Raw genomic sequence first — 15,735 nt, 5'->3', positions numbered from 1 at the left:
TGTTATGTTTGAAGAAAAATTCACTAGATTCAATTAACTTTTTTTTTTCTAGTTTTCTCCTAAAACTCCTCCTCAGTGGGCAGAAGATCACAGATCTATACTTCAGATGATCTGTCAGCAAGTGGAAGCTTTAAAGGTAAACAATTTTGTCACCATATTCAGTGAAGAACAGTTGGCCTTGTAGCTACGGTAAGGATTTTGTAAAAATAGCATGGGCTAACTTATAGTTCCTAGACTATTACTTCAATCAGTGGAATTATCTTTTACAAACGTCTGCCTAAATTGAGTGCAAGACTAAATCTTTTTGCTTAAAAGCTCTTACTTGGGATTTTGGCAGGGGTGTAGAGGCAACTTGTCTAAGGGCTGTATACAGAAAGAGTTCTGCTTTCATCAGCTTGGTTCTCATCCACTTGGCTCTGGTTTTGTTTTACTTCTGGCTCTAGAACACAATTTTAGTGCTTTGTACTGCATGGGCAGATCGTGGATGATTCCAGCAGGTACCTCTTGATTTAATTTTTTTTTTCCCCAAGCTTGAACTTGCTTTTAAATAGCAAAAGGGTAGGGATTGTTCCTTATGTTTTCTTCTACAAATACCTATGTAGTATATATTTTGATTGGCTCACTGTCTTGACAGAATGAAATGCAAGAAATGAAACTTAATAATTCCAACTCAAATGCATCGTCTCATCGGTGGCCTGCTGAAAGCTATGGAACAGATACGATGTCAGAGGGCTATCAGAGAGCACAAAATCTTCATGAGGCTCCATTAACAGGTAAGTTGCTGCTGAATTTTTATCTGAATGCTTAAGTAAAAGTAAGACTTTTGAAAATAATGCAGAAGTGTTTTAATGAATTACAATTAAAAACTGATTGCTGGGGAAAGTCCATTCAAAACAACAATAACAAAAAAATCAAGTATAAACTGTTTTCCTGTTGTTCCTTTTTAGTTGCTACCACTGGCCCATCTGTTTACTACAGCCAATCCCCTGCCTATAACTCTCAGTATCTTCTCAGAACTGCTGCAACCAATGTAACACCAACGAAGGTGAGAACAAATCTATCTACTTAAGCTACTTCCAATGATCTAGTGAAAATGACTGATTTTAGTTCTGTGTGTATTTGGATGTCATTGCAGTTCCTTGTATAGTATTTGGTAAATGTGGACTTCTCATGATAAACTGATAACTTATCTTTCTGCCTAATTTGGGGGATGTGGAGTTTGGGAGGAAAAGTCAGCAAAATATGTGTAATATGTTAGTACGTGTACCCTACAGGGTATGTGTGATAGCACTTAATTTATTCTTCTCCCTACCCCCTCCAGGTAGTATGGCAAAAGAGAATGGGGTTTTCAAGGCTTTTTTCCATAAAAAAACAATCCACTCATCTTGTGCTTTTTCAATGCTTATTTTCAGATGCCCTTTTAAGATTTAAACTAATCAGTTTAAACTAAGTTAAAGTTAGTTTAGACTTAAACTCGTATGAAAATATGCCCTGCTTTTGAGAGTACATGTTATGTATGCTTCAGCACAGTAAGACTTTGTCCTCTGTTACCATAATAAGCAAAGCAATTGTTTTCTGCTTTTTTCTTTAGGCTCCTGTCTATGGCATGAACCGACTTACACCTCAGCAACATATATATGCTTATCAACAACCGATGCATACACCACCTCTGCAAAACACTTCTGCTTGTATGTTTTCCCAAGAAATATATGGCACACCTCTGCGTTTTGATTCTCCTGCTACTGGACTCATTTCCCCTCGTGGGGGTGATGATTATTACAATTACGGTGTTCCACAGGCAAGCACAAATCCACCATTGCCTGAACCAGGCTATTTCACAAAGCCTTCAGTTGCGCCACCAGCTTTAAAGCCTGCAGAATCAAAAGTGATAGAGTTTCCAAAATCTAAATTTGGACAGCCGGGAACAGCAGAAGGATCAAAAACATCTCTGCCAACACCAGCACAGTCGAGTCAACCAACAACTTTTAAATTCAACACTAACTTCAAGTCTAATGATGGAGACTTTACCTTTTCTTCTCTTCAAGCTACAACACAGCCTGCTAATGCAGCTTTTAATAGCAGTGAAAGCCTCTTGGGTCTTCTGACATCTGATAGACCTTTACAGGATGATAGACATATTGAACAAAAACCAGTTAATGATCACACAAATAGTCAAAGAAGCATCTTCAATTTTGGCAATAAGCATATTCCAGGCATCTCTTTTAGAGAAAGCATGGGGCAAAATGCACACAAAAACCTGGGGTTTGAGAAGAGCGATATGTTTAGTGTCCAAGAACCAAGCAAGCTTGTATTTATGACTTCAAATTCGGATTTGGCCAATAGAAGTCATGAAACAGAGGGAGGAAGCACCCATGGTGGAGACGAGGATGATGATGGTCCTCATTTTGATCCTGTGGTGCCACTCCCTGACAAGATTGAAGTAAAGACAGGTGAGGAAGATGAAGAAGAATTCTTCTGCAACAGAGCCAAGCTCTTTCGTTTTGATGCAGAATCTAAGGAATGGAAAGAAAGGGGTATTGGAAATGTGAAAATACTGAAACATAAAGTGTCTGGCAAATTTCGTCTTCTAATGAGACGGGACCAAGTGCTGAAAATCTGTGCAAATCACTACATAAATACTGATATGAAATTAACTCCCAATGCTGGATCAGATAAGTCTTTTGTATGGCATGCTTTAGATTATGCAGATGAGTTGCCAAAACCAGAACAGCTTGCAATTAGATTTAAAACGCCTGAGGAAGCAATGCTTTTCAAAAGTAAGTTTGAGGAGTCACAGAATATTTTAAAAACCTTGGGATCAAATGTTGACACATCTGTGACTCAGAGTAGTGGGACTGCAAGAGAAACAACAAATCAGGACATCAAGGAGCCTAGCAGATCCATTTCTGGGACCCTGAACTTTGGCTTTCAGTTCCCAAAAGATGGGGTGAGCAGTGAATCTGATAGCAAAGGCAGTCTTACAGCTACATCAACTGCGTCTGGCCCTACCACTTTTTCATTTGGAAAGGAAGCCCCGCAAACCTATTCTTCTGGTGGGTTTGGGCAGCATCTCGTGAAGAAGGATCAATGGGAGTGTAAAGTATGTTTAGTTCTAAATGAAGCAGCTGCAAAGAATTGTGTGGCATGTCAAAGTCCAAATCCAGATATGTGGGAAACACATGGCACCCCATTAAATGACTCTGCTGGAAGTTTCAAAGCCAGTGGTAGTACTGTGCAGGACAAATTTGGATCTGCTTTTGCTAAAAAGGAAGGTCAATGGGATTGCAGTGTCTGTTTAGTAAGAAACGAACCCACTGCCTCCAAGTGTGTTGCGTGCCAGAATCCAAACAAAACTAATACAGCAGTATCTGGTCAACAAACTTCTTCTAAATTTGGCCAAGCAATTGCTCCAAAGGCTACTCAAAATGACTTGGGAACTGCATTTTCTAAAAAAGAAGGTCAGTGGGACTGCTCTGTATGCCTAGTCCAAAATGAAGCAAAAGATGTGAATTGTCATTCTTGTCAGAATCCTAACTCTCAAAGTCAACCAAATGTGCCTATACCTAATGTTCAGGCATCCCCTGCTCCCAGGTTTGGTTCCATTGCTGATGCAAGTAAGCCACAGAAAAATGGATTTGAAGGGCTTTTTGCTAAAAAGGAAGGGCAGTGGGATTGTAGTACTTGTCTTGTGAGGAATGAAGGTTCTTCACCAGCCTGTGCAGCCTGCCAAACGCCAAATCCATCTGGTAAGCCTGCTGGTGATGCTTCATCAACTCCTACTTTTGGCTTGAAAAGTAAGTTATCTGAACCTGCTGGAGGACAGTTGGGAACAGGCTTCAAGTGTGATTTCTTAGAAAAGGGCTTTAAGTTTGGTCATGGTGAGCAAGGCAAGACACCATCATTTACGTTTCAGATTCCTTCTGATACTGAAGCTAAGTCTGCAAAGGAAGGATTTAGCTTTTCAATGCCAGTGCCTGCAGACGGATTTAAATTTGGGATACAGGAGCCTAGTAAAAATACCACTAAGAAAGATGAGCCATCCAAAGAGTGTACAACTGGCTTCTTAAAAAGCACTGATGAAAAAGACAAAAAGGAACCGCCTTCAGATAGCGGAATTACGTTCCAATTTCAAGAATCGGCAAACAAGGAGAAAGGCGACTTTGTTTTTGGGCAAAACAGCAGCACTTTTACTTTTGCCGAGCTTGCGAAAAGTACTCCTGGGGAAGGCTTTCAGTTTGGCAAAAAAGACCCTAACTTCAAAGGCTTTTCAGGTGCAGGTGAAAAACTGTTTTCTTCACAGGATTCTAAAACAGATAACAAATCAAATACATCTGCTGACCTTGGTGAGAAGGATGATGATGTGTATAAGACAGAGGACAGTGATGATATCCATTTTGAACCTATAGTTCAGATGCCTGAAAAAGTAGAACCATTTACAGGAGAGGAAGATGAGAAAGTGTTATACTCCCAAAGAGTAAAGCTGTTCAGGTTTGATCCAGAAACAAGCCAGTGGAAAGAACGTGGGGTGGGTAACCTGAAGATTCTTAAAAATGAAGTTAATGGCAAAGTAAGAATATTAATGCGGCGTGAACAGGTACTGAAGGTGTGTGCAAATCACTGGATAACAACAACAATGAACTTGAAACAGCTGTCTGGCTCAGACAAAGCATGGATGTGGATGGCCAATGACTACTCTGATGGTGATGCTAAGTTGGAACATCTGGCAGCAAAATTCAAGACGCCAGAGCAGGCTGAGGAGTTCAAACAGAAGTTTGAAGAATGTCAGAGGCTACTACTAGATATACCGCTGCAGACACCCCATAAACTTGTTGATACAGGTAGGACAGCACAACTTATACAGAAAGCAGAAGAAATGAAGTGTGACTTAAAAGATCTCAAAACGTTTCTGACAGATGACAAAACTAAACTGTCAGAAGAGGAAAATGGAAACTCTGTTTGTGCCAGCAGTACTTCTGATCTGGTTATAAAGCCGCATGCTGAAAGTACTGGGCCTACTCTGGAATGGGATAACTATGATTTGCGTGAAGAAGCATTGGATGATAGTGTAAGTAGTTCTGTGTATGCATCACCTCTTGCAAGTAGTCCTGTAAGGAAAAATCTGTTTAGATTTGGAGAGTCTACCACAGGTTTTAGTTTCAGCTTTAAATCTGCCTTAAGCCCATCCAAATCTCCTGCCAAACAGAACCAGAGTAGAACATCAGTAGGCACAGATGAAGATTCTGATGTTACTCAGGAAGAGGAGAGAGATGGGCAGTACTTTGAACCTGTGGTACCTCTGCCTGATCTCGTGGAAGTGACCAGTGGTGAGGAAAATGAGCAAGTTGTCTTCAGTCACAGAGCTAAGCTCTACAGATATGACAAAGATGCTAATCAGTGGAAAGAGAGAGGTATTGGGGACATCAAGATATTACAGAACTACGACAACAAACAAGTACGTATAGTAATGAGAAGGGACCAGGTACTAAAACTCTGTGCCAATCATAGAATAACACCAGACATGAATATGCAACAAATGAAAGGATCTGATAGAGCATGGGTATGGACTGCATGTGACTTTGCAGATGGAGAGAGGAAAGTAGAACTTCTAGCTGTGCGATTCAAGCTGCAAGATGTTGCAGACTCATTTAAGCAAATTTTTGATGAAGCAAAGCATGCCCAAGAGAGAGAGACGTTGATAACACCTCTTTCTTCTCGTGCCAATACACCGAAGGAATCTCCATGTGGTAAAAACGCTGTAGCTGTACTGGAAGAAACTACCAGAGAAAGAACTGACCTTAGCCATGGTGACAATATTTCTGATGTAACTGTAGAGGTTAAAGAGGTGTCAAACACTTCTGAAACACCAACAAAAACAGTGGTTTCTCCTCCAAAGTTTGTATTTGGATCTGAATCTGTCAAGAGCATTTTCAGTAATGAAAAGTCAAAGACTTTCACGTTTGGAAATACTTCAGCCACTGGTTCTCTCTTTGGCTTCAGCTTTAATCCTCCAAGAAAGAGTGAAGACCACATTCCAGTGTCTCAGAACACAGCTCAGAAAGAACTGGAAGTCTCTGAACCACCAAAAAGCTCTAGTACTCCTCAGAAGCCTCCAGACAGCAAGGTAGACAACTTGCCTACTTCAACACAAGATGGACCCTCCAACTTCTCATTTAGAATTCTGGAAAAAGGTGAGTGTCAATTGAACTAGTACTTCATTCAACTAAGCAACTTATTAAGCAGTCATCTCTATGCTATTCATTACTTTTTGTTGTCTCGATAATGTGTAGTTTCATTCCATTCTAATGCGGATACCTATGTCTTCACAAGTTCTCAAGAGTTTCAACTAAAGGAGTCAATTTTAAGTCATAATTATTTTCATAGAAAATTGAAAGTGTGTGATGCAGGATGGAGTTTTGTTGATTAGTGAGAGAGGGGGATTTCAGGTAGGAGCTATAACTCTGTGAAGTGCTGTAATTGAATCTCAGGCTTAAGTACTTAAAGAAGGAGCTGGGGATTCACTTCTTTTTAAACTTTAGTTGAATTGGTAGTGTGTGTACCTGAGCCTTTGCTCTGGTTTGTAATGTGTGAGAACAGCAAATGTGTGCTTCAGCCAAAATTTGAATTATCCCCATGATGGAAGAGATGGGTGTTTTAAAACTGCTCTCTATATACTTGTTTAAAGTCTTAATGATTGCTCTGTAATTTCATATGTATAGCTTAAATAACACAAGATGTTAGCCTCTTTCCTTAGCCTGAAAAGAGATCATGTGATTACATCCTCAGTTACAGAGTTTCTGACACTGTCTGAAAAAGACATGCTTGCAGAAGTTGTGGCTGTGACCACTATAATGTACTGAAGTGTCTCTGTGAGAAGAATGGGATTTACTAGCATTTTAACGGTGGAGTACTTCTCTTTGAAGGCTTCGTGTGCTGCTTCCCATCAGTGCAAGACTGTTTAATCAGATGATAGGTTTTAATTTACACACTAGTCTTAGAATTATGAAGATATACTGTCCGTTTATTAACTGTAGTAAAGTGATGTGGTGGAAGATGATAGCTGCAGTCTTCACATGGGTTGGATATGCTTGTGTAGAATTAACAGATGAAATTTCCTACTGTGAAATACGACTATAGAATGCTTCCAGATCATAGATAAGTCTGTTTTACCCTTTTAAAATTCCAGGTGAACACTTATATCCAAACAATTTATTTTTTTAGGATTTAATTTTAGCCTTTTTAAATCTAATCCAATGGCCTTTTGGACAAGCACATCTTCCTTGCAACCTGATAGTAAAGGTATTTACATACTGCACTGAATGTGTGATAAAAACACTTTAGCGGGCATGGACAGTAACCCAACTGCGGCAAAGCAGTTGGCTCAGTAATCCTTATAATTAACATGCATGCTGAAGAAGAGTACTTAAAATTGTGTGTCTGACTGCTGTTATTTGTCCTGGTGGAGAATGTCTGTAGCCCTTAGTATGTTAATATGAGCTAGCACAATGGATGGCGCTGTTTAAGCTTTTGGCTTCTGTTTGCCTTATTTTTGGAGGGTATCTGCCTTGCACTTCTCCATCACAGTTTTGCTGAACATGCACACTGGATCTCTGAAACTCCCCTTTTCTAAAGAAATTAAATTTTCCTGTTATGTTTGGAGAATACATCTCTTAGTGCCTGAGGTCTTCCACTTCAATAACCTGTCTTGAGATCTTCAAGCATATTTTATCCAGTAAAACTGGATATATTTAGCCTCTCTGTTGGAAATGTTTAATTCAGTTTCCTGATTATCATTATGTTAACTATTGCACTTTTAAAAGCAAGGAGCACGCAGAAATGAGAAAGCCAACTCCTTAACTACTGCCTATATGTATATACTTCATGTATAATATGAAGTCCACCTTGGCTGGTCAGAAAACTTTTGCTAACTGATTTGTTTACATTCAGAACCTATAACCAAAACTGGTACAGCTTACAGTTTGATTATGTGTCATTATAAAATGTTACTAACAGTGCTTCTTGCAAGTATGCTTGCTGTAAGCATACTCAACTTACACAGTTCAACAGCATGTTACGTTTAAAAAGCAAATTTTTATTCTAGTCTGCACAAGACAGTCTTTTAACATGACTAGTGTCTTACATGTTTAAAAATCTCAAAATGTCATTCCAAACACCATTTTCCCAAAATAGTATTTCTAGAGAAGATGTTCATATTTAAACACTGAACTCCTGTATATATGATCTGAAGTCAACTATTCTGTGTTTTTAGGCATCCCTGTGCATGGAGTTTTATTAACAATTCAGTTTTATTTTGATCATTCAATGTCCATAATTTGGAGTGATCAAGCATTCTGCGCCAATGCATACGTGCAAGGACTTTTGCTACCTCAAATTGATCCTGTCTTTATACTGCGGATGTCTGAGGGAGGATGTGTGTGTGTGTAGTTAAAACAAAATATGCCTTTCGGGTACTTCAGACTGTTCTTCACTTCTGTTTTTCTGATAACTAGGATATGATTATGTACTTAGTGATTTATTTACAGTTGATAATTATCTTCAGTGGCTTTGCTTTGAGCTCTGACTTAATAGCAAATGACTTTGAGAAGTTCTTTCAAAATTAGGTTTTCAAGCCTACCCAATGCAACTATAATCTGAGGCTTTCTCATGGGAAACATCTTTTGGGGAGCGGTTTCTGAGTTGTGCTAAAGCAATGTTCAACAGAAATTTAACTTCACAGTAGTTCTGCAGCTCAATGCAAAAGTACTTTTTCTCTGGTCAGGTCATGAGCTTTTTTAGGTGCTTTACAAGTTTCAAAGTTCTGTCAATTGCATGTTACTATATCAGTTACATGCATTAAGGTTTAAACTCTGGTGCTTTTCTCTTATATCCAGAAGATATTCACTGATATATGCATGAGAAAAAAATACCAGTATTGTGACTAGCTAGATATTTAGGCCTACCTGGTCTTAATGTCAGTTAAAAAGCAAAAATATAATATACCAGTGAAAAGAACTGTTGTGCATGGTATTGTTCTTTAATTTGTTCCTTCCATATACTAACAATGTTTTGTGTGGATTTTTTCCCCCCGAGTATAAAGTTCTATTATCACAAAACCAACAGCCTTTTAAGAATATGTTGTACGTATGCATGGCTCTTTGCTTTCATGGCTGCCTGTGAAGATATATTTAAGCTGTTTGCAGCATTTTTTTAATCAGAAAAGTTAACTTTCTTGTGGGGAGGGTGCGAAGAAACTGACTTAACTGAACCAATGAACATCTTGCTCAGTCTTAGTGTTCTGAGGGCAAATACATGTTATAATCTTAATCTTTATCGTTGAACCCTTTTGTCACTTTGAGTGGATGTTTGGAACACTAGAATCTTATCCCAGTGTTTGATAGATTAGCTTCATGGAGAACTTTACCTGTGAATTTTTCTGAAGTGACTTTTTAATGTATTTCTCTTATTCAGCTACTTTGTACAAAGGCTACTGAAAGAGACAGTGTGGTAATTCTTTGGGAATGCTGTCTGTCAAGGATGATGGATTATATCATCTGTTGCCAGGGTCTTCTAGCTAGCTTTATACTGCTCAGATTAAAGGAAGCTCATGCTTTTACTATCTACCTGACTGACTTTGGAAGAAATTCTTTGTTGTTGAAGATGCATTTTTGACATTTCTCTAATCCTAAGGAAAGCTGTTCTTTTGCTGTAATTTTTAATGGCTTTAAGACTAAATACTCCACACTTAAACCTCTGTGGGGAACTTGGTGCAAACTTACTCAGTCCGAGACACTTGCTTAACTAATCTGAGAGAATAAAACACATGCTAATATGCAGGATACCTGCATATCTTCATAACATGATACTAGGTGTACTTCTAATTCTTAAATTAGCTAGGGTTAGTGAGTTTTTTGCATAAGATTCTGAGAAAATATATCAAAACATCTATAGCCTGTTGTCATGATATGAACTTAGAAATTTTCTGTTCAAGAATTTTATCCTACATTTACTTTATACAGGCTCAGAAGAGCTATTGAGATCTAACAAAAGTGAGCAAACCCAATTACTCTATAAGACTGTATGTGCTGGTAATGGGTTTGAGCTACACTGGTATATAAATGCTTGAAATGATTAATTTGTAATCAAAGGGAGAGTCCATTAGAGCAAAGGTTGGGGAGGGAGCACTTGGGAAAAAAAACTTAAATTTGAACTAGTACTTCAGATTTTGCTTTTACTCTATTATTCTTTATATTGCTATTAATCTACTGAAAGATACTAGTTGGAAAACTACTTTTTAAAAGCAATATGTTTTAGTGTGTCAGTTGTGTCAGAAGATCAAGGGACATGTCTATAAACATTACACTTCTCTTCTGTCCTTGTCTCCTCTTGCAGTGATGAATATCAAACTGCATGAGCAGGAGAATCAGTGTTCCTCAGGAAATGGGTAGTGGTCTGGTTCCCAGCTGAAGGTTTAGGTTCCCATTGACTACATTGTGCCACAAACTTACCAAATATTTTCTAATGAAAAGAATAGTGAGCTTTTGAGAGCACCCTTCAAATTCTGCTGACTAGTTTAACTCAAACCTAGAGAATGTTAACAAATAGGTTGACTTACTAAAGCAATCAAATTGTTCTTAGAAACAGCCAGTGCATGGACACTGATGTGCTTATGGGGTAATTCTTATTAATAGTTAAAAATTTTTTCTCACACCTTTACCCCCAAACTCACCCTCTCAAAACAAACACTAAAACCTAACCCAAACAATACAGTTTGCTCTAGGCTGTGCTTTCAGCTTTGACCTTTGATTATGTATTGAAAAAACAGTGCAAGTGGAATGGACAACTTAATGTTGAAGGAGAGGGGAGAAAATGCTATGTAATAAAACATAGTGGTATTTGTCCTTGCTGGAAAAGCTAGTTAAATAGACTGAAAGCAATATTTTTTGTTGTTCAACAAGGTGGAACTAAAAATTACTTTACTTCTGTAACAATAAAAGTTTCAGCAACAGCTGTTATGCTAAATTGAGATTAGCTAATAAAAAGATCAGATTTCCCATAGGTAATCTGAAATAAGTTCTATTCGGTTGCTGTTTAAAATTTTGTAGAACTTAAAGCACTTTTAAGCAATGCAGTAGGACATGTTGCTGTAGACAACTTCATTTTTTCTTTTTTTCAGGCCTGAAGTTTGCCTCTCTCTCTAGATAACACCTATATACCTCTTGCCATAGTTGTATTTTGTTTGACATGAAGGCTTAGTTAAATAGTCCTTGTAACAATATAAAGATGCAGGTTTGTTTCTGTTCTGATGCTTGAATTCAAAGGCAATAGAACAAGATGTAGTTGGGCATGCAGGTTAGAATTCCTTAAGTTTTAACAGGATGCTCTGTCCTAGCATCCTGTAACTTTGATTTGTTTCCTGTGGATCAACAGAAAATATGTAGGCTCCAAATGTGTTTTGAACCGCCTTAGACTTAATTCAGTTCTGTAATAACAGCAGTGTGGGGTTACTGTTATTCCCTGTTCTGAAATTATTCTGTTTTAATGGTTTGTTCAATTTCTGTAAAAAGCTGAGAAGACGACAGTGGCAGAAGATGATCTTCCATCTGATGAAGTTATAATAGTTTATGAGTTAACACCTACCCCTGAACAGAGAGCTCTTGCTGGTTTTCTCAAGCTACCTTCAACCTTCTTCTGTTACAAGAATAAGCCTGGATATGTGAGTGACGAGGATGATGGTAAGGAGTGCCAAAGTTGATCTTTGTGTTGCCTTTTTGTGGGGAAAGGGCGTAATACACTGCACTGGTGCGGCCTCACCTCAAGCACTGTGTGCCGTTTTGGGCATCTGAATATAAGAAGGACATCAGACTATTGGAGTGTATCCAGAGGAGAGTGACCAAGATGGTGGAAGACCTTGATGGCCAGACTTACAAGGGGTAGCGAGGTCACTTGGTTTGTTCAGCTTGGAGAAGAGGAGGCTGAGGGGTGACCTCATTGTGGTCTACAAGTTCCTCAAGGTGGGCAGCAGAGGAGGGGTGCTGATCTCCTCTCCCTGGTGATCAGGAGGAAATGGAATGAAGCTGTGTCAGGGCAAGTTCAGACTGGACATTAGGAAAAGGTTCCTCACGGAGAGGGTGGTTGGTCACTGGAACGGGCTCCCCAGGGCAGTGGTCACAGCACCAAGCCTGTCAGAGTTGAAGGAGCATCTGGACGATGCTCTTAGTCATATGGTTCAGTTTTAGGTAGTCTGCAAGGAACAGGGATCTGGACTCGGTGATCCTTATGGGTCCCTTCCAACTTGAGGTATTCTGTGAATACTATCAGAACCATTAGACACTTTTGAGTATTTTTGTTTGGACTGATGGGAAATAAGCCTGCCATCTTCCTTATGGCTAAAGATGTACACTCAGTTCTTCAAGACAATATTACAGTGGAGGCCCAGGAATGACTCAAGCAAATTTGTACTGGTGTCTTTTGGGTGTTCACACTCATATTACCAATGCAGTTGGTTAGGTAAGACTAAACAATCAGATATTTGAGCCTTGTCTCATTTGAGCAAGAGGCTTACTTCTGTAACTATTTTTAGAGACAAATACAAGGCAGTCTTTATCAAAAAGGAACATGCTCAGGTTCTGTAAAGGCTAGACTAATGGCTTATTTTTCTTCTAAAGCAAATTCCTAACACTGAAACTGGACATATTTTGTATCAAAACTTACTGTAATGCAACTAAATTACTCTTAATTTATTGAGCAGCAAATATGTTAACTGGAAGTTCTGAAGCATTGTATTCAACAGAAAATGGGAGAAGACAAGCCCCCCCCCAATATCTGAGTTTGCTAGTTTTTATATAAAAGATTTTCAGTATTCCTTCCTAATTCTGTTTAGTGGTACTCTTAATAACATCACTCAGTAGGAAATGTGTTTTCTAAAAACACGTGCCATGTGTCTGTAGCAATCCAGGCTGAGAAAAGTGTCAGTAGCACACCAAGGCACATGTATGCAAAATAAGAAGTGAAAGCTTACTTGCTGACCTGTGGAACTCTTAAAACATAAGCAAAAATTATGTGTGCTTGCTAGGCTTGTAAGTCGGAAGGGCTTAGCAGACTTCTCTGTACTTAGAGGATGCCTGAGAGCTTAACGCTTGTTTCCTGTATTTAAGATGAAGACTATGAAACAGCTGTTAAGAAACTTAATGGAAGACTGTATCCCAGTGATTCAGAAGAGAAGAAGAAATTGCAAGAACCTGTAAAAGGTATGTCTTAAAACACAGTACTTAAAACTTCTTATATACCAAAACATAAGCTCTGAATCTGAAGGACACATGGGCACTGAGATAGTTTTTAGAAGCACTGATGCTGGGAGCAGAAAAGCTGCATCTCAAAATACAGCTTTAAGCTCAGTATGTTGAACTGTTAGTTAGCAGTAAAGTGGTACCTGAATGAGAAATGTACATTTCAGGTGGCCTCTAAACAAGAACATCAAAGTGTTGTCCTACCTTGAGCCTCCTTTTCTGAATATGAAGAATTCAGCTTGGCATGATAACTATACAAGAGGAAAATTGTCTACATCTGTGAATACTTGCTATTTCTGCAGATAGTCAATTTAACTTAAACTTATGAGTTAATATTGTTCAACTAAAAGATATTTCATCTTTATACTAAAAATACAGGTGTCGAAGATTGAATTTGCTGCTTGTATTTATGTCTACTTTGGTTGTGCCTTAGACTATAATGTTGCGTAACTGAAAATCTGGGTAGATACTTCTAGAAGTGAAGTTTGGGGGTTTTTTGAGGATATGTGCTAGCAAGGGGTAGTATATATTTAGCCATCTGAAATATGAGCAAATGTTGGAGGAATTTATTAGTAGCAGCAGCTGCAAGATTGAACTCTTCATCATTGCATGGAAATTCCCTGATAGCAGTAGAAAACTATGTATGATGAATTTCCAAGTCTAGTCACCCTGAGTGGGATTAAGTAAGTTAGTCTTCACTTCCACTGTTTAAACAGTAATGCTATTTGAAAAACTCTTGAAGTCTTACTTCAGGTTGCTCTGGCTATCATGAGGTTATTTTATAATGTAGGTGCCAAAAATTACTTCAGTATTTAGCTGCCTTCCCAGCTGTTTTCCATTAATTTTTGTTCTTTGCAGTAGGCATCGCAGGAAAAAGTGAATTCAACAATGAAAGAGAATGTGCTACTACTTGGGAAAAGAAACCAACTCCTGAGGAGAAAGCTAAAGCAGAAACTCTGCAGGTTCCTTCTACATCTGTCTGTGGTGTCAGCAGTGATACTGAGGATGACAGTCCAGAAGACTTTCAGACAGAAGTTAAAATTCAAGAAACAAAAGTAAGAACTAAATCTTTACTGAACTTTTTGTGATTAAACTTGGACAATTACTTCATATGTGTGTGAGACTACATAGTTTTCACCTTGTGAGACCTAAAACATCCAGTGGGAAAAAACTACTTGACTCTTGTGGCTGTGACTCAAGTCTTTGCCAACACTGAAACGGAAGCTTAGATCTTAAGTTCCTTGGGAAGAGAAAGGAGGTGCAGCTGTTCTCATAAAGCATAAAATGCTTTGGCTGGTAAAATCACTCCTAACATGTATATAAGGACTAATTGATTTCAGGAAGTAATAGTATTTTTTTGAAGGCGTACTACTTCAAAGATACTTCAGTCTTTTGTCAAGTTAATGTCCTTGTGTGTTAAGTGTAATGTAAAACTTCAGAAAGCTTACAACAACAATTTTTCTTGGTGGTCTTTTTTTCTAAAATGACTGTTCTTAATCTCCTGAGGAGGTGGTTTGAATATTAGGCTCTTCTAGCTTATTTGCTTATTACTTTTTTATTAGTCCCAGGAGAATGAGGTTACAAGTTCAGCTGACTTAGTCTGTACCAGTAAGAAAGAAGTACCTACTCCATCAACTGGTGAGGTGACAGTATCTGTCCAGTCAGCTACCAACAGTGAAGAACCAGATTCCACCACGGAGACTGTGCATGTATCACAGACTTTATCAGGAGCTGATGACAAACCTGTAGACTTGTCAACTAAAAAAAGTGATTTGGACTGTCCAGAGTCAACACAAGGTAGGGTCAGGGGTGCATTCTGTTTTGGGGGGCGGGGGGCGGAATGTAAGTATGCTTTTCTGTAGATTAGTTTGTCTCATATAGTTGCTGCCTTGGAGACAAGTAGTACCAATATGGAATTAGAAGCATGAGTTCCAATCTAGTAAAAATGTGACTGGGGATTAAAATAGTTACATACGTCAAATTCCGGTGTGTTCAAATGGCACTACTACAGAGCAATGCTAGTGTCTGTTGAACTATTTACATATGATGTACTTTCTCTCATTAGTTTACGGTTAAATACCATATGAATACTTATTAGACCTCTGTAGATCTGCATAATAGTAGTGTGCTGAAACTGTCTCACACAGTCTTGAGCCCTTTTTTTAAACCATAATAAAGGACTGTCATTATGACAAGTGTCGTGCAAACTTTAAAATTATTGGAAGATAAAAATACTGTAGAGACTTCTCCAGTTTATGCTTTTGACTACATAACATTAAATGCATTTTCTTTAAGAAAGGCAGAGAAAAACCTTTGACTTTTCCTTCTTATTTGATAGAAAACAGAATCATCTCATTTGGTTTCGGCAGTACTGCAGGCTTGTCATTTGCAGATCTGGCTTCCAAAGGCTCTGGAGACTTTGCTTTTGGCTCAAAAGGTGAGTTAAACTAGT

General features: G+C 38.5%; 1 protein-coding gene across 3 annotated transcripts in view; it reads left to right on the top strand.

Moving 5' to 3' along the window:
* The window catches only part of LOC104836899 (E3 SUMO-protein ligase RanBP2-like), a 33,961-nt gene that overhangs the window by 13,209 nt on the left and 5,017 nt on the right, over nt 1-15,735 (top strand). For 2 of the 3 annotated variants that reach the window (XM_010575680.1, XM_010575678.1), the window contains 10 exons: nt 53-136; nt 635-773; nt 948-1,045; nt 1,592-6,188; nt 7,219-7,296; nt 11,562-11,729; nt 13,152-13,244; nt 14,145-14,338; nt 14,852-15,080; nt 15,622-15,720. In XM_010575680.1, the coding sequence (XP_010573982.1) occupies nt 53-136; nt 635-773; nt 948-1,045; nt 1,592-6,188; nt 7,219-7,296; nt 11,562-11,729; nt 13,152-13,244; nt 14,145-14,338; nt 14,852-15,080; nt 15,622-15,720 (5,779 nt within the window). Of the gene's footprint in view, nt 1-52; nt 137-634; nt 774-947; nt 1,046-1,591; nt 6,189-7,218; nt 7,297-11,561; nt 11,730-13,151; nt 13,245-14,141; nt 14,339-14,851; nt 15,081-15,621; nt 15,721-15,735 lie in introns of all 3 variants that reach the window. The other variant, XM_010575679.1, reaches the window with a different exon arrangement.

Source organism: Haliaeetus leucocephalus, unplaced genomic scaffold (assembly GCF_000737465.1).
Source record: "Haliaeetus leucocephalus isolate CR32 unplaced genomic scaffold, Haliaeetus_leucocephalus-4.0 Scaffold495, whole genome shotgun sequence".
In the NCBI taxonomy this organism is placed as follows: domain Eukaryota; kingdom Metazoa; phylum Chordata; class Aves; order Accipitriformes; family Accipitridae; genus Haliaeetus; species Haliaeetus leucocephalus.
The sequence above is the reverse complement of the archived record's forward strand: the minus strand, read 5'-3'. Positions and strand labels throughout refer to the sequence as shown.